The sequence below is a fragment of the Netta rufina genome (genome assembly GCF_964035555.1).
Source record: "Netta rufina genome assembly, chromosome: 2".
Taxonomy (NCBI): Eukaryota; Metazoa; Chordata; class Aves; order Anseriformes; family Anatidae; genus Netta; species Netta rufina.
Window position 1 is genome coordinate 50679119 of NC_140124.1, and position 22017 is coordinate 50701135.

General features: G+C 38.1%; 1 protein-coding gene across 1 annotated transcript in view; it reads right to left on the bottom strand.

The window, feature by feature from the left end:
- The window catches only part of CDKAL1 (CDKAL1 threonylcarbamoyladenosine tRNA methylthiotransferase), a 433593-nt gene that overhangs the window by 256808 nt on the left and 154768 nt on the right, over window positions 1-22017 (bottom strand). Inside the window, exon 8 of the mRNA XM_084282033.1 lies at window positions 16767-16887. Coding sequence (XP_084138159.1) covers window positions 16767-16887 — 121 coding nt within the window. The remainder of the gene's footprint in view (window positions 1-16766; window positions 16888-22017) is intronic.

A 22017-nucleotide genomic window follows, 5' to 3' on the forward strand; every position in this document is an offset into this window, starting at 1 on the left:
TTTACTAAAGAATTATTCCTAAAGCAAAAAAAAAAAAAAAAAAAAGTTCTAGCATGTGTGAGTACACACAATTCTATTAAAGCACTATACTATTCTACTTTTTTAAGTAGGAGGTATGGGTGCATGATCTGTACTTTTGGAAAGGCAAAGCTTTTCAAGAAAACATAATTTGCAGAAAAAAAAAGAAAAAAAAAAAAAGAAAAACTCTACACCAATAGTAAAGGGAGTTCTTTAAACTCTTTAGCAAATGATGTAAAACAAACTGATGGAACCCAGGAATGTGGATGACTAAAGAAACCCTTCAGTAAACATTCCTCGAGCTGTAGTATGCAGTGTAATACCAGCTTAAACTGTGGAGACTCAATCTACTACCTTCTGCAATTTTGAATTAAACTTCAGAAGCTAAGCAACAACGTACAATATACATGACTAACAGCACACTCACTAAAAACAAAAACCACTAGACATTTATCTCTTAAAAACAGAAAAGATACCAAGTCTGGCACCAGTCTGCGATGCAAGAAAGACCATGTGATACTTAGACACTTGTGTATTAGTTTAAAAATAAGTTAGATAAGCATGTGATGAGTGACAATTTTGTACTTGACCTTTGCTTAAATAGCTGCTTTTCATGAAGTCCACACAAATATCAACAAAGTTCCTCTTAAAAAAAAAAAAAAAGCTAAAAATTCTACTTCTCATCTACTGTCTTGAAAATCAACTCTGAAAACAAAATTCTGCATGATGACTAGGAAAAATAGAAAACATATGTTTTGCAGAAGGAATTCAGAAAAAAAAAAAAAAGAAAAGAAAAAAAAAGCAGTGAAGTCTTCTTGTAAATCAGACTGATGAAATTCAACATCTTAAGCTACAGAGACAGAAGCTTGGGTGGATATTTCCAGTGGGAATATTTCACTCTGCCTAGCAGGCAAGGAATTTGGAAATAGAGTTCCTCTTTCCGGAGACTGAACGGGCATACAGGATTGCACAGGAAATGCTTTTAAGTCAGGAAATGGGGATGCATTCTGCATGGAATGAGGAACCCAAAGTTAAAAAGAAATACCCTAAACTATAAGTGCCAAATCACAACAACTACCTCTGAGTGGAGGTCTCTACTGGTATTAAACAACTGTATTAACATACACCATGTTTGTCTTTGAATCCTTCTGGGCTTTTCCATTACTATGGGCTTTTATTTACATATCACAGAATGGCTGAAGTGGGAAGGGACCTCTGGAGCTCATCTGGTCCAGCTGAGGATGCACAAAAATACACATGCACAAAATATACACACGTGAATTCCAGTGTGCCAGTATCTCTTGCACTGGGGAGCCCAGAACTGGACCCAGCACTCCAGGTGTGCACCACCAGGGCTGAGCAGATGGGAAGGACTGCCTCCATGACCTGCTGGAGCTGCTCTGCCTAACACAGCCCTGGAGGCTATTGGCGTTCGTCACAAGAGCATGGTGCTGGCTTATGTTTACAATGTATGCTTATTTGTGAAAACAAGCCTAAAAAATGTGTTTTGCACACTTTAAACAGAAGGTAATGGGATTTATATAATAGCTTCATATTTTCAGGCTAATCCCACAGTAATTTTTGTGATTTACCAAAACAAGTATTATCATGTAAGTATGTGGGCGATATTATTTGGCTTCAGAGGCGTAATAGTAACATGTTAATGATATTTCTTGTAGCACAAAGCATTCATTTAGGCATCTTCCTCCATTCAGTGTACTCAAGATACAGAGTGAAGATCTAAATCTGCCAACATTTTACCAGGAATTAAAAGTTCGACTTAAAGTCCCCAATCACTCCTAAAAAAGATAAGTAAATAAAACTATAAAAGGAAACAAAAAAAAATAGCAATAATTCTGAAAACAACAACCATAAGTACTTGAACAATGTAGGTAGTCATGAATAAAAAAGGTTAAAATGAAAAATTAAATTGTCACTTCTTAACAACGCCTCTCCCCTCATGAGAAACCGTTCTTTTTCCTAAAATCAAAGCCAAATATAGCTATAGCAGAAAAGTTTACCTAAAAAAATCAGACAAGTAGATTTCATTTATAAGAATAAATCCTGTTTTAAGCAATACTGCCACAATCCCACCAACAGGATAACCTGATTTCTAGACTCCCTGGCAATGATATGCAATGCACACAGGGAAGCTTTTGGCCATGCAGTAGTGTCTGCAAGAAAGGAAATTAACAGGAATCATCCCCCCTCCACACAAAGTGAGTTCCAATTTTCATAAAAGAAGCACATGCTTCTGGGGGCATTTCATGTGGATTCATGTTCTTGCTAAGCAGTGCAACAGGAGTCCCCGAAGAAGGAAATAAAAGGAAACGCATTCAACAGAGGTCTAAGGACCTCTCTCTTTGGCATGATGTTATACAGTAGCTAATACTACCCTGACAACTATAACTGCCATATAGGCTACATACATAAAGGCCTTTCATGTTTGTAAGGATGTTTTGTGTAACAATGAGTCAGAAGCCCTTTATCAGACTTATGAAAAAAGTTTCAGGGACTGTACTTGAGATACTGACATAGGCAGCTCTTACTTTCACAAATTTTACAGACTATAGTCAAACTACATAGGCATACCTAGAAATACTTAATTTTCTAGACCCAGTAGTCAGTGCATTTGATTGAAGCCTTCTGTACATCTTACACTCTTACCGTGTAAGATGTAACTCTTCCTTAGCAGAGGAGAATACAGAATATTTGTACAAGCCTCACTCTTCAAAGGAACATAACAGGTCCTAGCACTCTGAAGAAACTTTTTTTTTTTTTGTTATAGTCTATATATGGATATGCGGTCTTGTTTTACCATTATTTCCTCTCTATTGAGAGTAGACTTAAGAAAAACAGTAATAACAATTTGAATAATAGAATTAGCAAGTAATCCCTGCAAAGAGAGTGGAAATTCATTAAAGATTTTTACTGGGTGCAGTGCATTAATTTGGTTCACTTAGGGATCCTAAATACAACTATGAATCAGTCACAGGGGAACCGTCTCCAGACACTTCTCAAATATTCACTTTTTGGAAAATAAATCATCCTCTAGATAAAACCCTACAAATAGGCATGGCTCTCCATGTCATTCCACAATTGGTATACAGTTGTGGAAGGAAGGAATTACCTTTTCTTTCAGCCTGTCCAGACCTTTTTTTCCCCCATCCATTCAGTGAAGAACTACTGCAAGGTGCTCTACAGTATAAGTGTGTAGGCACACCTCAGCATTTTGGGGGGATCTTCTGAGTATCCTCATGTCCTAAAGCAGCAACTTTCAGGCAAATATATTAACCCTGAAGGGACTAGTAACTCATTTGTGATAGCAGATAATTTAGTAAAGCATATATTTAGTTTATTGAATAAGACCAGTCTTGGTGCAAGAGAAAAAAAAAAAAAAGTTAAAGCAGCTAGTCAAGTTAAAGCAAGTATTTCAACAGCTTTTTATTAAGCCCCCCTGCTGGAGAAAAAGTTATGTTCCCACAAAAATTTAAAATTTTATTGCCTAAATTCCACAACTGGAGGCAGGGAGCCCTTAAAGTGCCTCTTTCAATCTTACTTATTCTTGGTTTAAATACTATCTCTTCTCAAATGCAACTTGGAATAAAAGCATAAAGAGCACAAAATCAGCTCTGTTTTACATTTTATTAAACTATATGAAGCACAAATTCAGTACAACCTGTTTTTACAATTAGGAATCTGTTTTTTTTTTTTTTTTTTAAATATATTGCATTTCAAGAGTGACAGTCAAGAATAATAATGCAGCAAATATGCAAATCATGAGACCTCATTAACACTAGCAGTAAGAATTTTCAGAATTAATACAGAGTAGTTTTACATTTCTTGTTTTGAGTCGTGTCTATCCCCCCACCATCCATGCGTGTACTCACCCCCCCCACACACACACAATTAAGAAACCATATGAAAATGATACAAAACACTTGAAATAACATTAGGACTAATAATCAACATGTTACATTGGATTCTGTGCAACCTATTTTACCAGCCAATCACATTTTTAATATTCAGTGTTTCCTTTTTTGTTGTTGTTGTTTGTCTGTTCTGTTTAAAAATCCATTTAATTCCCATTAATTTTTCATTTTTATCACATAATGATGTTTACAGATAAATCACCTTTTTCCTGCCTGTTTTTCAAATCTTAGGAATTCAGACAACTCCATGAGATTACCACAAAAAATTGCCTTTCATGTACTTTGGCATTTAGCAAATAATGCAACATCTCTTTTGGAGCCCACCTGCCAAAATTCAGGGAAAACTTTTCCAGTAAAAATTATCTCTAACTCAAGCCTAAGAACAAATCTAAGCACAAGGTTTTTCCACTACCAGATCACCCAGTTCTGATTCCTCTTTTTAGATATTCCTTGAGGCATTTCCCTGTCAGGTCTCAAAAAAAAAAAAAAAAAAAAAAAAAAAAAAAAAAATATCCACCTTGACCTATAAGGACACACGAGATACTTCAAACATACTCCAGTCAGTCAGACCCTTTGACACGTTTTCATTTTTGTTCACATTTAAGAGTCATACCAACAGAAGCAAAAGAGCTTATTAATATTAGGCAACTCAAAGTTATCCAATTCCGCTGTTGAGCGGTAAAGACACAGACACTTAAGTTTAAACACTTAAGTTGTGTAACACTTTAAAAACAGGCCATTAAAAACCCAGAATTATGAGTATGTAAAAGCATAGGCATTTCTTAAACTAACATTCTGAAAGATGGTATTTTTTCAGAACAATTTCTTCTCTTGTGCTTGCCTTGTTTTTCTAGTTTTGATTTTTCTATGTGAAAAGCTGGGACTAAAGGCAACACAATATCAATTATCAGTATGACACATGAGGTTATTTTTCAATATTTAATGTAATCTGAGAAACGAATAAAATGTTTCTCAGGATTCTGGCCAGATTTCCCCTTGGAAATACATGTGGGTGTTAAGAGAAGGGATGCAAATGGATGTCTTTCTCAACAAGGAGAAATTTATTTCCAACCTCAGAAAGAATACTGATATCAGAAATAAGGCTGTATGAAATTGCATGCAGCTTCAAAACCATTTTTTCTCACCCAAGCAGACTAGGACATGTAGCTCACTGTGTTATCCAAAAATACTTCTGTGTTTCTGTTTGTATGCACCCACCAAAAAGGCAGGCAGGAAGCCCCCTTACAACATCCTGTGCTAACTTGTTATCAAACTCCTGTATATTAAAGCTGTCTCATTTTCTGGGTCATTGTTTAAGATAATCAAGAAGGTAGTATTGAAAAGAATCATCTGAAACTGCAGGAAACTATACATCATGTCTACACAAAAGGAGATCAAGCTCGTTTCCCTGCACACATCTTTTCCCCTCGCAGTTTTACTCAAAATGTAGGGATTGAGTTAAATTCTGGTGACCTTCCTTTTGGGTTAAGAGAAATACAACTGCGCAGTGTGGGAAGCCACCTAGTGACGAAGGAGCACAAATATGCCTGAAGCTGCCCAGAACTTTAATAAGATGACGCAGTTGTAGCATGTGATTACTGCTGTTTTTCTCACTGACTTGCAAGTTGTGTGGTGTACTGTAGTTCAGAGAATTCCTTAGCAATTTCTGGCAACTTTTATGAGTCTTCCTGAATCTTCTAAATGAACTGTGAAATAGCATACTTACTGAAGATGAGATGCACAAGAGCAAAAGGAAATCTACCAAAATATGTAAGGAGAAGGTTTGATGACAATTTTAAACTCATTATGGTACTACATGCAGAAAAAGTTAAGATTTGTGAGGCTGAAAGGAAATAACATAAGGGAGGTGAATTTGCAAAAATGGAAACAATCAAAACTATTTTCTTCTAACCCAATTCAGAAAACACTCAGTAGACTCAGAAGAGGAAGTTTTCATGAAGCAGAAAAATTAGTTTTAGAACTCAAGCAATCTTGTTCACACGCACACATTTCTCAAAAACTGAGCGCTGAAAAAGTAGTACGAGCACAAAACATTGCGCAGCAAGAAATCAAGGCCAGAAATTCTTGCTGCGTATGAACAGTGTGTCATAATGGTTTTTGCCTACGGCAAAGAACTTCACTTTACCAACACGTACGTCTTGCCTTCACTGAAAAACCTCACTGCATGAGAACAGCATATGACTGGACTACGTGAGAAGCCAAACAGATAATGCAGAGTAGAGGCCAGTGTACTTTGACATATCATCAAATTGCACCATTGAAGAAACAGGAATAAAATTAGTCATCATCAAAACAGGGAAATAGCAGTATTAGCAAATAGGATGAAATTGCTAGTACATATCATCTTGAGTACTAAAATAATGCCAAACAAACAACAATTTCTTGGAATAAGTCTTAGGTGTCACATGTCAATAGACTTAATGAAGGATTGGCTGAATGAGTGAACATTTCTTAGAACAGGAAACAACGTATGCTGTTCATTAAAATTAAAATAATTAAAAAAACAAACAAACAAAAAAAAACAATCAGAGAAAGGACTACTAGTCTTAAAGTGCTATACCATGAATGATGGCACAGCTCCAGGTATTTGATGTGCTGGCAAAAAAATAATAAAATCTTTTAAGACCTTTGAATTATTAAAAAACAAAACAAAGTAAACAACAACAAAAGAAACAATCTCAAAATGGCTCCTGGCAGGGATCATGCTCTAGCCCTAAACGGAAAGTAAAGAAATCCAATTCAGGATTACTTTGCCACTGAATTAAGACAGCATGTGATCAAACTTAGGTGATGTAGCTAAAGAGTTTCACAAGTCCTTTACTTAAAACCCTATGGACAGAACTGAAGTTCAAAAAATTGTTTTCATACAGTGAAGACACTAAAAATTAGAATGAAGAGGTGTACAAAGCAGACAGATAAATCATAAACCACATGATAAAAAAAATGTTAATTCAGTCAAATAGTAAAAAGTATATACCCTTATTACGTACTGAACACAGCTATATAATAAACTTATTGTGTATAAACATTTTTCTTTCATTTGCAAAACATCTACATTGTATTCACAGTTCAAAGCAGTCTTGTATAATGCAGACCAGTACAAATGGCAAAAGTACCACATAACAACTGTAAGAGAAATTGAAGGCATCATTCCCAGCAGCAGAAGGGGAGTTGGCATACTAACCCCAGGTAGTCCAACAAAGTTGACCAGGACTGATACTAAAGACAAACACAGAGGACTGCAGCTGCCTCCACCAATACAACCAAAGGGGCAACTCCTCAGCTGTTGATTTCGACATATGAGCAATACCCCTAAACAAACACTAGAGACTGGTTTTGTTGTTTGTTTGTTTGTTTTAATTTATACTAAAAGAGGTACAAGCCTACCCTTCAGAACCCAGCTGTGAATGCCTTCAATGTCTGGGGCAATACAGAAGTCAAGCTACGAGCCAGGACAGAGGGAACAATATTTCCTGGCCCCAGTCCGATTGATTTCATTACTATTTTATTAAATTGCTCTTTTACAAAATCAGCTCAAGGGAATTAATGAGAAAAACGGTATTTTTCACTTATTCTGAATCAGAAAGCACAGGTGAGCGGGCGTATCCTCAGCAATGGGAATTCAGAAAAACAGACACGCAGGGAACTGAAAGTTAACCTGGTCTGAGATACTGAAATGACTACAAGCACGACAGTTGGTAAGATGAGAATGCAATCCACACCAATCATCTTCCTGATAAACAATACAGTTTTTCCATGCTCTCGGTGAAGTTGTTACCACATAGTATCTACAGAGGCTGTAGCAGACTTGTATTTTATATTCCATTCTTTAAACACGAAATATTGTAATTACAAAATATTAGCAATAATTTAAAAAGTACAATCTTTTAAAGACTGTAATCAATACTCTATTTAAATACCTAATTAGGAAATAATAAGCTTGGATGCAAGTTACAGTAAGTTACAGTGGAAAGAGACCTTAGGCAATAAAGTGGACTGTTAAAGTTTTCTGTTGTAAACAACTCTTTTTCCTTTTCTCTCTGTTACAGCAGTGTGGTTTCTGCAAGGTTTGAAATACTTGCTTTTTCAGATGTTATGACTAAAATTAAAATGCCTTCCCATATAGATACACACAATTGTGCCACCTATCATTCTCATTATGAAAGTTATTTTGTGAATTGTTCCAGAGTAAAACAGATTGATGCATCATACATGCACAGTTGAAATACATGGTTAGTGTATAGTACATCTGGTATCTAAATATACGTACATGCAAATATCAATTAAAATAAACCAAAAAAGCTCTAGGGGAGAGGTTTCCTTTCAAAAGTGTATACACCATCTTTTCAAGATTTCTACTTCCTATGTTTTCTGAGGGTAATTGACGTGATAGACTCTGTCATGTCACTGATGGTAAGCTAAACAGTTATGAAAAGTGTCCATTTATATATTCTAGAGTAAGATGGGGCCAAAGTAATCATATCACTATGTTCTCTTGGGAGTTTGCTCCAAGCATTTATCTTGAAGTAAATATGATAGGTGGTATTATATGACACATAAGTATCTTGAAGGGTTAAACATTAAAATACATAAAATCTATATGTTACTCATGAACAAACTAAATCAATTAAACTGAAGACATGGAATTCATCCTGTAAATAAGTATTCAGTCAATGATTTTACACAAAATGTGGTTCAGGCTCTCTATTCATTCAAGATGGATGCAGCAGCATTTCAGGAGAATATGGAAATGTTGAAAACATTGTGGGGCTCTTGAATAGACAAAAGAAAAAACAAGTATCAGTGTCAAATATTAGTTAATTCAAATTTTAACATGCCAGGAAGATGTCTGTTTTCCATGTCTCTTTGTATTTTTATCTAGGGAAAATATTGTGCTGAGGAAAAGTTGGAGTTCACATCAGTAAACACAGAAAGCCAAATAAATAGTGGTAGTTCTGAATTTCAGATTATTACTCAAATATCCCACTAACTTCAGCACAAGAGGGCAAAGGTTTCTCAAGCTCTAAGACTTAAGCAACAATATCCTTGCCTGAGCAATCGAAGATATTTTGGTATGGCTTCCAGATAGTGCCTTTAGGAAACTCATTCCAACTATAGAGAAGCCAAAATGCTTTGTGAATTCACATCACATCTAAGAGGTGGACCCACGGACGCCAATAATGTTTGCTGAGTGCCATAAAAAGATAAAAATCTTGCTCCACTGTTCAATTAGCCAAAAATCTGGACACGCAGAACAGGCAACTGCAAGAAGTCAGGAATCTAACAGTCACAACTAGGGCCCCTCTTTAAGGCCGTTACCAAATAGTAATTTGTGACCCTAATCAGAGAAATTCTTCTGTATACTATTTGATCTGTAAACTACTTTGTCAAATAGTCTTTTTAAATAAGAGATGATTGGTCTTCAGCCAGGCTGGACCATGGCAAATTAATCAACAGTAGTTAATCAACACAGAGTGACTTTTTTCTTTTTTTAATAACTCACTCCCACCTGGTTTATGACCACATTCCATTTCTTACAGGGGGCTGCACAGTGCCAAATGACTGTGTAGATCTGCAGTCACTGTGATCATAGAATCATCAAGTACAACCACCCCGCTACCACCAATATCATCCACTAAAGCATGTACCTGGGTAAGACTGGTCTCATATAAAAGTAGTGTTGTAACAGGAGGGGAAGAGCACATGACTTCTGGAGAAGAGCGAAACTCTTGAGCAGAAGAGCAAGATATTGTGGGATCATTACTCTAAGCCCAAGACACTGTAAGGCAGCTGCTCAGCATCCCAGTCATACAACTGGACAAGAACAACGCGTATAGAACAACCATGAAGGAAAAAAAAATCTCAACAAAGCCAGTCACTTACTCTAGCTGACAAAAAATGAAAGAGACAAAAAATGAAAGAGACAATCTAAACTTTGAAGAAAGGTAGGTTCATCAGAGCAGTCTCCCAACTCTGTGTTCGCTACAGTTCAATCCTGTGTCGTTGTCCCTGAGGCTCTGATCCTGCATCTGAGCCTGGTTAACACTTATTTCAGCACTCTCAGATTAATAACTAGATGAATCTTTCACTGATGAATTTCTTTTTCATGCCTAAGAACCTCAATTTCTGTCACTGGGGAACCTTGGGCTTGCAAAGGAATAAATACTGTTCTAACTGGGATCTACACATCTGCCACTGTACTGACATCAAATGACTCCAAAGCAGTAATTATTCCTCCATCAGAGGAGGCAAACAGAGACACATAATTCATTCCCAATCTTTTTGTTTGTAAGCCCCTTATTTCTGAGATGATGCCACTGCCTCTCTGCCTACTGCCTTATGTGGAAAGCTGCTGATATTTCTTGTCCATGAGATATCAACCATCAACAGTAATTAAAGAAAAGGAATCTGATCCACTTTTAATAATGAAAACAGTCTGAAATGTGCTGATTCAACGACGACCTACAGCAAAATCAATCTACACATACCACCAAAGACTTTCATCTCTTATCAGATTTTTATTTTATATATATATTTTAACATTTTTTGTTATCTAATGGCATCACAGATACCCAGATAATAACCATCAATAACAAGGAGAAAAACATGCAGCACTATGAATGTCTAGAATGTGGGAAAAGTTAACTAAATCAAATATATTTCTTTCAGATATCTACATTAAAAATATAGAGCTGAAAGTATTTCACTTTAAGTTTGTTGTTTCGGGGCAGAATTAAAAAAAAAAAAAAAGCAGGATTACTTGATCCTAAACAAATGCTGAAATGCAATATTATAGGGAGAATATTATGTGACCTCATACAAAATTAAAATGCAACTCTTGAAGTAAATTCAATCCTCATATTCCCTAACTCATCATAAAACTGAAAAACTGCTTATGACAGAAAATGATGAAAGCACAAAATTTTAACCTTTCATAATTCATAACCAGTGAAATATTCTTGCCTGTGAATGTCAGGATTGATGACAGTAACTCTACAGCTTATCTGTTTAATGATGAATTTTAGATCACCTGATTCACAAAAGAAACTGTGCTGTAAGCAGAACTGCATATAGATACATACATAAATTCTTTTGCTACATTGCGATCCATTATCAGCTTAGAAGCATTTTGAATGACCACCAACACAGAACTTCAAAGCACAGCACAGAAAAATACTACAAAACAAGAAGCATCAAGGACTTCTAAAGAAGCTTCTAAGAACATTACTACATATGTTCACTCTCATGTTTGCAAGAAAGGACAGTCTTTAAAAGAAAGTCTGCATTTCTTTAACATTCAGAGTATCCACTGAATAACACAGTACTGTTGGCATCAATGTAGATCTTCTCCTTTTGAGTTATATCAGCCCAGCAATCTGCATTTGTAATGATAAACAGTTCCCTGCCCTATGAGTAGCTTAATAATTCAGCCAAAAAAAGTGACAAGACCATGAGACTGCAAGGGATTCACAAAGTGCTTTCAGGTGATTGAGAACAATAGGAAATTTGGACAGAGACCTGACTCTTTGGGTATGTCCACAGTGCAACTTATCATGGACTGTAACAGTTCTTAGCTCTCGAGTTAACTAAAACACACACACACTTTGCTATACTCTTTTTGTTTCTGAACATCCTGTAGATGTGCTCAAATTTCTTTTCTAGGCAGCTGTATCAGCAGCACAGTAACTTACCTGCTCTAGAAGAAAAAAGAAAAAAAAAAAAAAAGACAGAAGCTTGAGAGTACAGAAAGCACTTCAGTGGATGCATGTGCAACCTACCCAACTGTAGCTTCTAGTGTGGGCTCATGTCCAGCTCACAGAACTCATACTGTACTCCCTTCATGCTTCCTAAGGCATAGGATTATAGAACCACAGAATGATTTGGGTCAGAAAAGGACCTTAAAGACCACCCAGTTCCATTCTCCACCCAGCCTGTATTTGTGCTTATGATTGCCCAGGCACAGGCACAGGACCTTGAACTTGGCCTTCTTGAATTTCATGAGATTCACATAGGCCCACCTCTCAAGCCTGTCTGGGTCCCTCTGGATGGCATCCCTTCCCTTCAGCATGTTGACCATACCACACAGCTTGCTGTCATCAGCAAACTTGATGAGGGTGCCCTTAATCCCGCTGTCCATGTCACCAACAAAGTTGTTAAACAGGAAAAGGACAAATAAAATCATACTTGAAGTGTACATGGGCAGCAGCAGCAGGATAAAGGGGAGCTAAAGCCATGGTATATCAACACAGGTACATCAATAACTAACAGTCCAAGTTATGAAATAGAGAATACAGAACTACAGGATACAGAACTACTCAAATAAAAGGTTGAAGACCAAGTTTTCATTCCACTAAAGAGAGTTGTCTGAGTGGGTAGATAGATTATGAGACTGGCACTAATTAAGATTAGATCATGAAGAGAAAGTAAGATTTTTCTATAGACCAAAATGAACCTGTAAAGCAAAATGGATTTCAGAACCTTTCTATTTCTTACTTCAAAAACTGGCAGAGGGAATTAGTAAACTGGCACATTAGGAAATTAGTAAACATCTTTATGCCTTCTCTCTAAAGAGTATTTAACATGCTATTCTACCATTACCTTGCTTGTTTCAGCAATGTGACCTGCAAAATACATGCTTAGGACATAAACAAAAAAGTGAAGGAGATGCAGCTACATATACTTAATTCAAAGCAGAAAATGATTTTGGGGGATGGGCACAAATCACTGTTTCTAGGCTCCAATCTATTAATATCATTGTAGAACTCACTAGATATCAAAACAACTATCCAAGCTCTGCTAGAATTGTGGATTTTCATTAACTGGCTTTTACATAGAAAAAAAAAAAGAAAAGAATGATTGGTATGGAAAATATTGAGGCAATTTTTGTAAGCGATAATGGGTAAAAGCAAATAATACAGGAAGAAATGGACACTTTTCATTAGGGAAAGATTATGGAGGTCAACCTAAAGTATATATGGGATACTGGGATAGTAAAGCTTCCTTATGGTATTAGACACATGGAAAAATTAAGATTCACTAATGTGTATTAGTGTTTCAGAGACGCCTGTTAAGTCCTTTGTGCCCCTATTGTGGTACTCACCACAGAGTCTTTGGAAATGCACTCAAGAACTCTGAAACATTGCTCCTGGGATGCAAGGTTTTCTCTAGAGTCACAGTTTATTGACAGAATCACAAACTGCCATGGTAAATTAAACAGATGAAGATAGCTTGGATTTCTAAATGAGATAACAGAAAACCTCAGAGCAACCATAATTAAAAGATAAAATTAATTAAAAAAGTTTAAAAGGACCTGGCCCAACATTTAAGATGCAGCAACATCATTTTAAGGATAAGTGTGTTACTGTGTGAGAACCCTGAGCTGGCTCACACTGGGTGGCACAGCACTTACCTCCACAGATATCCCATATCTAATTTGTGTGTGTTTTGTGTGTCTTTTCTTTGTTTTGTTTTATTATTATTATTACTGACTGCATATTCTAGAGGAGACAATGTCCTTGTCCCTTGGCAGGACAGATGATTCATTAGACAGAACAATTGAGCAGGCTCATATACAGCAGCAGTCCAGGGAAAATTAACATTGAAAGGGATGTATGGGCAAGAAAAATGTTTATGGTTATACAAGGACAGAATCTTTTGGGACAGGATTTTTTTTCTCATGCATGCTTGAGGGAAGAAACAATCAGTAAGTAGAAGCCCCAAGTCAGAATTACTGGGGAGAATTTGACACCATCTTGAGTTAAGAATCAAGTCTTATTTGATGGCTTTTCTTTTTTTTTTTTTTTTTTGGTTGTTGTTTTTGTTTTGTTTTTTTCTCATTTCAACTGTGCCCATGTTCTCAGACACAGTTTTATTATGATCTCTCTGAGTCTTGTAGCCAGCAAGCTTACAGACTCCCAGAAATAAACTGGCCCTCGTGCACTCTCAGAACAGTTCCAGCTGGCAGGTGTCCACATACATAAAGTTATTTGTATTACTGAAGAGGGAAAGGGGTTAGCATGAGGCATCAATGACTCCAGTGTTTTGGGGCTGAAGGATACACACGTCCCAACAAGCCTCTCAGAAAAGGCTGAGAGCCCGTTAAGACCCAGACTAAATGGTAACAGACTGCCACCTGTCACAGCCCTGAGGGCACCAACAGGCCTTAACTGCCCCAACCAGCCCCAGCTGCCATCTCCACCAGACCCCTCGGGGCGAGGAGCCCCAGTTAAGCTCAGGCCTGTGTCCCCAGCCCTTCCCTGGATTTAGTGTACCTGCTTCTAGCCCCGTGCCTGTTTCTGGTTAATTGTTTGCCATGTCAGGGACTGTAAATGGCTCCTGCCACCAGTGCGAGCACGGCCCGCAGGGCTGAGGTCACCTGGCACAGTGTCCTGGTGGTGAGGGCACTGTGGGCTGGTGGCACCCTCCAGCCCCTTCTCATCCTCCTTCACCAAGCAGCCCTGCTCATGTTGACCCCAGACTCTTATCAATCAATGACACCAGACAAACGTATTTCCCAAATGGAAATCACCATTTTTAACTAGGTATTTCTTATTATTTTAAGGCCTTCCGGTCTGATCCAAGTTCATTTCTCAGTAAAGAGCACTGTACTAAAAATCATCAAAAGTAGATTACTAAGGCAAAGCTGACAGAATGAACAGAGTCAGATCACAATAAATAACACATACTATGCTTTGTTCTTCACTGGTTATATTTTTCCAATTTGAGAAAAGCGAATGCTGCTGCCTTTGTACAACTACAGTTTAATTTTCAAACCCCATGCTAGCAAGAAAGTCACCTGTAATACACAGGAGGAGAGAGTGGGGAGGGGGAAGAAAGGAAGAGAAGGAAATAAGAAAGTAATAACCTGCATTTCAACAGAGAAAGGATTCCCTGTGCACACTTTGTAATAAAGAATAAGATGCAAGGTAATTCAGGTGCCTTACGCAACTGACCTGTGTGTTCACCGTTTTCAAAACTCTGGTCCACATTTGACTTCATTCTCCATGAAATAAATCTATTTTGTGGCTTCTACTATTTTTTAGGTTATTCTACAGTACAAAATAGATATCATATTGACCTAATAACAACAATAACAGCAGTAATTAGAGTAATAAGGGTTTGTAAACTGTCATGTCCTAAATAAGAGGTCTTCCCAAGTTAACATCTTTGTGAGATGTTAATGGCCTACAGTTGGAACATTTTTAGAATACTTTGTTTGTTTGTCTTAACCAATATGAAAACACGTTTGAGATAAAAACAAATCAAAAAATCTGTAAAAAAAATAATAGTAATAAAGGTTGGTATTCATCAGCTGCATAGTATATACATCCTACAGTAGCCTGTTTCTATTAACTTCTATAATTAGGCTAGCAATAACCTAGTAAAACCTATTATTTCCAGTACCATCTTCAATATACTATTAGAAATCAAGACATGTAAGCAAGACCATGGATAAATTAGTTTACAACCTTGACATTTACAACTAGAAATGTATTGTTAAATTATATTGTTATAAGTATCGATGGAAAAGAAAAGCAGGTATCATCTGAAACTTAGACATAACCAAATATAAAAGAATACTTTGCTTATTTTTAATCAAGAAAAGGATTTTGATCACACAGGCACAGAAAAGTCATCTACAGGAACGACAACAGGGAAAGAAAACTTTAGAACGCTTCAAATAACCGTACCAGAAGAGCTCATATGTAGACTTCAAAAGCAATCAATGCATGAGTCTGCAGTTTAAAAAAGTATTACAATATAAAAATATGAAAAAGTCACCCATACATTTATGGTCAGAGGGAGAAAAATAACCACATTAAGTCTTGAACTGATATTCTGTTCTAAACAGAACACTAGCTTTTACATCAAATTATGAAGTAAAGATTATGTAAAGAAAATAAAGAGAAAGGGGATAGTAGCTAAACTGGTTTATGAGACAGTTATGAAACTGTTAGACTAAATTTAAAACGAGGTAAGGTCTACCACTGTTTTTTTGTTTGTTTTTTGTCCTCTAGGCAGTAAGTTCTCACCTACCTGGGATGTCTAGAGTAGCACATTTTATATTCGCCAGCTAGGAAATTACCAAGTAAATTGAAAAAGATGGGAAAAATGGGAAGAGGTGTGTTTTGGTCTGTTTTTAGAGAACTGACCAAATGGTAGATAAGTGGAGAAAAGGAAATGGTAGATAAGTGGAGAAAAGGAAAGCATTAAGGGAAAGGAGATTACAGATGGAATTCCTAAAAGCAGAAATACAGAGCAGAAAAATTCTCATAATCTTATAGAGAAATAGGCATCTACAGTTGCTCGATAGGCAAAGACTAGTTTATTCAAACAGAGCAAAGGCTTAAAGATGAGCATGAAAACCCTTAGAAACATTTTAGAGGGGCAAGAAACAAATACATCTAATTTAGCCATTTACACATTTGGGTTGACAAACAGGTGTTTACAGATCTTAGTAAATTACAAATGATATTTCAGAAGAATAAGACAAAAGAGATAAGGGAAAAGAGAAAAAAACCTATAAAAGCTTTTTGGATTTTTTCTTTTGAGAAACAGTTAGATGAACAATCAGGACTGCGTGACTGAATGCAGCCCTGAACAGCAGAAGTCTTGCACCTAAATAAGCAGAGATTTATTTTCCAGAAAGAATGCCACTTGAAATCATTTACTATTTACAAGTGGTCATCCTTCCTCTTCCTGTGTAACTTATAAGTTATGCACCAGATCTACAGAAAGAGATAAACAGAATTCCTCAGCAGTCCTGAATATTTTATAAGTTCAGAAGATTCTTACCCTGTATTGATGGAAATGATTTCTATCAGTGGATTCTTTCTGATCTTTGGCAAATCCAGTCGTGCTCCACCCAAACGTTTTCCATTATCCTTTTTCTGACCCAGCAGTCTTACAGAATGGCCTTCAAATGAAGCACAAAAATGCAGTCAGTACAAAGTACAATATTTGTTTTGATTTGCTCTTCTTCACAAGCAATGTTTATACTTCAAAAGTTGAAAATGAGAATAAGATATAATATTTTATTTCCACCAGCTGGAGCATTCAAGAAGAGTTAATGACAGGTAAAATAAATCATGTTAAAATGAACAAATTATTTCATCCAATTATCTTTTCACACTTGCATTTTCTTGTTTATTCCATTAAAATGATCTAAGCAGTTTTGTTTTAAGATTCTCAAACAAATACCAACAGATTAATATTTAAATAAGTAGTATGTCGGGATTAAAATAATTTTTCCACAAATTTAAAGCAAAAACTAAATTAGTAAGAAACAAATGACTCCTAAATGTTTTTAAAGCTTAATATATGAAGAACCTACACATTTGAGTCTAAGTTGCCTGACTATACAAGTTTGTCAGGATGTACTCTGAAGTATATCCTGATAAAGTGTTCATGGCTAAACTGGCAAGCAAGATTTACAGTCAGCATTGGCTTCCCCAGTTAAATTCTAGCAAGTCAGATGGGCTAGAATGAAAAAGGTTTTTTCAGCAGTAGAGAGCTTTGGGAGGGGGTACTTACTGTTTATTTTACCTCTATTCTATAATTATCCAGGATTTTAATTTGCAAATTCTTTGCTATCCAGAGAGAACTTTCCCGTTAACCTCTGTTCTCTTCCTGTGGCATATTACCCTGACAGCCTTGCTCTTTCCCTACAAATCTTGTTTCCTGTAGGACATTGAGAGAGCTCTGCTGCCAGCTGAGTACGCAGACACATGCAGAGCAGCTGTGCTAAGACCCTGCTAAATAACAAATCTACTACATTAGTGACCCTAAGTGAAAGAGGCTAAAACCAAAAAACTGAAATGGGGGAAAGAGATCATCCCACTCTTACTGCCCTAGACTTACACAGGTGGTCAGACAGAGGTGATATGCACAGCCCCAGAGCACATTACTCCCACACCAAGGAGACTGCAGTTTGGAAAACCACCCTGCAACTCCTCTCCTGAAAACAGCAATATCCAGAGAGCAAAGTACAGTTACTATCACCAACTGCCTGCAACAGTACCACTTACTTTAAGATACATTTTAAGAGCACAAATGACAGTCTTCACTTTAAAAATAAATAAATAAATAAAAGAAGCAAAATCTAACAGTGAAGAAGAAAAGTAATTGAGTGTATATTATTGCAAGACTTAGGGCAAAATATCCCCAATTGAAAAAAACAGAAAGCTTGCATCAGTTACTTCAAAAAGCCCAAACAGAATAGACCATACCAGACAGCAAGGGAAATCAATGCTAGATAACTAACAAGATGTGGAAAGTGACCACTACTTGGAGTGAAGGAAAGGGAAAAGCATATATCCATTGAAGCTGAAAAACTCTTTAATAATACATGTACCTACAGTTAGAATACGGGATATTCCTTACGTAGAATTTAAGAAAAAAACTATCTTAAAAAGGTCAGGTGGGGAAGATGGATAGAGCAGAAAGCATGTATGAAGTACGAGGTGAACTACATTTAGCACTGCAATCTAGATATCAAACTCAGACCAACTGGGAACCATATCACAGAATCACAGAATTTCTAGGTTGGAAGAGACCTCAAGATCATCGAGTCCAACCTCTGACCTAACACTAACAGTCCCCACTAAACCATATCCCTAAGCTCTACATCTAAACGCCTTTTAAAGACTTCCAGGGATGGTGACTCCACCACTTCCCTGGGCAGCCCATTCCAATACCTAACAACCTTTTCAGTAAAGAAGTTCTTCCTAACATCCAACCTAAAACTCCCCTGGCGCAACTTAAGCCCATTCCCCCTCGTCCAGCTTTCCAACCACTCATCTCCCAGCCTGTAGCTCTGCTTGAGGTTATTGTGCCCCAGGTGCAGGACCCGGCACTTGGCTTTGTTGAACTTCATGCAGTTGACCTCAGCCCATCGGTGCAGCCTATCCAGATCCTCCTGCAGAGCCTTCCTACCCTCAAGCAGATCGACACATGCACCTAACTTGGTGTCATCTGCAAACTTACTGAGGGTGCACTCAGTGCCCTCGTCCAGATCATCGATGAAGATATTAAAGAGGACCGGTCCCAGCACCGAGCCCTGGGGAACACCACTAGTGACTGGCCTCCAACTGGACTTGACTCCATTCACCACGACTCTTTGGGCCCGGCTATCCAGCCAGTTTCTAATCCAACAAAGCGTGCACCAGTCCAAGCCAAGAGCAGCCAGTTTCTTGAGGAGAATGCTGTGGGAGACGGTGTCAAAAGCCTTGCTGAAGTCAAGGTAGACCACATCCACAGCCTTTCCCTCATCCACCCAGCGCGTCACTTTGTCATAGAAGGAGATCAGGTTCGTCAAGCAGGACCTGCCTTTCATAAACCCATGCTGACTGAGCCTGATTGCCTGCTTGCCCTGCAAGTGCTGCGTGATGACTCTCAAGAGGATCTGCTCCATGAGCTTCCCTGGCACTGAGGTCAAACTGACAGGCCTGTAGTTTCCTGGGTCAGTCCTCTGGCCCTTCTTGTAGATGGGCGTCACGTTTGCTAGCCGCCAGTCAACTGGAACCTCCCCTGATAGCCAGGACTGCTGATAAATGATGGTAAGCGGCTTGGCCAGTTCCTCTGCCAGTTCTCTCAGTAGCCTCGGGTGGATCCCATCTGGCCCCATTGACTTGTGCACATCCAAGTGCTGTACCAGGTCACCAACCATTTCTTCATGGACAGTGAGGGCCACATCCTGCTCCCCATCCCCTTCCACCAGCTCAGGGTACTGGGTATCCAGAGAACAACCGGTATTGCTGCTAAAGACTGAGGCAAAGAAGGCATTAAGCACCTCCGCCTTATCCTCATCTTTTGTAACAAGGTTTCCCCCTGCATCCGGTAAAGGATGGAGATTCTCCTTAGTCCTCCTTTTTGTGTTGATGTATTTATGGAAATGTTTTTTGTTATCTTTAACGGCAGTAGCCAGATTGAGCTCCAGAAGAGCTTTGGCCTTTCTAATTTTGTCCCTGCACAGCCTCGTAACATCCTTACAGTCCTCCTCAGTGGCCCGCCCTTTTTTCCAAAGATTATAAACCCTCTTTTTTCTCCTAAGCTTAAGCTGCAACTCTCTGTTGAGCCAGGCTGGTCTTCTTCCCCACCGGCTCGTCTTTGGGCATGTGGGGACAGACCGCTCCTGCGCCATTAAGACTTCCCTCTTGAAGAGCGCCCAGCCTTCCTGGACTCCTCTGCCCTTCAGAACCGCCTCCCAAGGTGGTTCCGCCACCAACCAGTGTCCTGAGCAGCACAAAGTCAGCCCTCCGGAAGTCCAATATAGCAGTCTTACTGGTCCCCTTCCTGGCCTCGCCAAGAATAGAGAACTCCACCATTTTGTGGTCACTCTGCCCAAGACAAGCTCCTGACAACCACATCCTCCTCCCTGTTTGTGAAGAGAAGGTCTAGTGGGGCACCTCCCCTGGTAGGCTCACTAACCAGCTGCGTCAGGAAGCTATCTTCCACGCTCTCCAGAAACCTCCTAGACTGCTTTCTTTGTGCTTCCAGGATATGTCAGGGAAGTTGAAGTCCCCCACGAGAACAAGCGCCATGCTCAGCCAAATCTGCTAGCTGGCACTACCAACAGCTATTTACAAAACTAACTTATCCATCAGTTACAGTCTTTCTACATTACCTATTTTGGAGAGATTTTAGTTATTTTTAGTTAATTTATTAATAATACAGCATTCATACTCTGAATTTATTTCTGTGCTATCTCAACAACAGCAACAACAGATAAGCAACTGCTTTTGGTATCCTGTCTTTCTCAGACTTTTTAAGATGCATACAAAATTCTCGATCAGAAGTTTGACCTAATGAAGAAGCAAGCAGAACTGGCTTGCGATCATAATGGTTAATACTTGTACTGGGTCTGGCTGGAATGTTAACTTTCCCGGCAGCAGCCCATACAGTGCCGTACTCTGTACTTGTAGCTGGAACAGCAGTGTTATCACACCAGTGTTGTGTCTACTGCTGAGCAGCAGTGGCACAGCATTGGGCCTTTCTCTAACCCTCCTAGGGGGTGGGCAAAAAGTGAGGAGAGAAACATCACTAGGGCAGCTGACCTAAACCAATCAAAGGGATATTCCATACCATGTGGTGTCACACTCAGCAATAAAAGGTGGAAACAGGAAGAAGAGGGGGGGGGTGGGCTCTCGTTGAGAAGACGTCGGTCCTCCTCTCGAACACCGGCTGCGTGCGTTGAGGCCTTGCTTCAAGGACGTGGTCAATCATCGCTCATTTGTGGGAAGTAGAGAGTAATTTCTTTCCTCTGCACTTCCATATAGCTTTCATTTATTTTGTTTGTTTGTTTTCCTCCCTTTTTCCCCTTTTCCCTTTTACTTCCCCTTAGTTAAATTGTTTAGTTCATGGTAGTCTTTATTTAATGATTATAATTATTTCCCTTTAATTAAATTATCCTTATCTCAACCCGTGAGTTGTTCTTTGCTTTACTTCTCCCCCTCCTCATCTAAAGGAGGGGGAGTGAGAGAGCGGTTGTGGGGTTTAGCTGCCCAGCACGGTAAAACCACCATAATACTAAAAGGAGATGTCAGTAACAGTAAATGAAAGTTGTTTTTTTTTTTGCAGATGCATTTGGGAAAAATTTCATTACATCCTGATGTGAACTTAGAAATACACTACTTGTGCTATTAACATTTGCTAAATTATGCATTCCTCTCTTTTCATGACAATACCAGCAATATCATTGTCTCACAATACAATCATTTTCAAATCTAATGCTTCATTAAGGAGTCACAAGCATGACACCATTTTATTTACTTGTATAACAAAAAGAGATTGCATTATCATAGGCATACAAATTGAACTAGAAGCAGAGAACATTCCTTTTTGTATTTCTTAACAGTACAGTTTATTTGGAATAAGGCAGTTTATCCAGTTTTTAAATATTCAATTGTCTTACCATACTAAACAATTGTAGTTGTTGTCTTACCATACTAAAAATGTATTTAGACTTATGGTTGAAAATATTGTTGAACAATTTACACTATTCTTAAATAATCAGGCTTAAAAATAACAACCACACAAAATTCAAAAT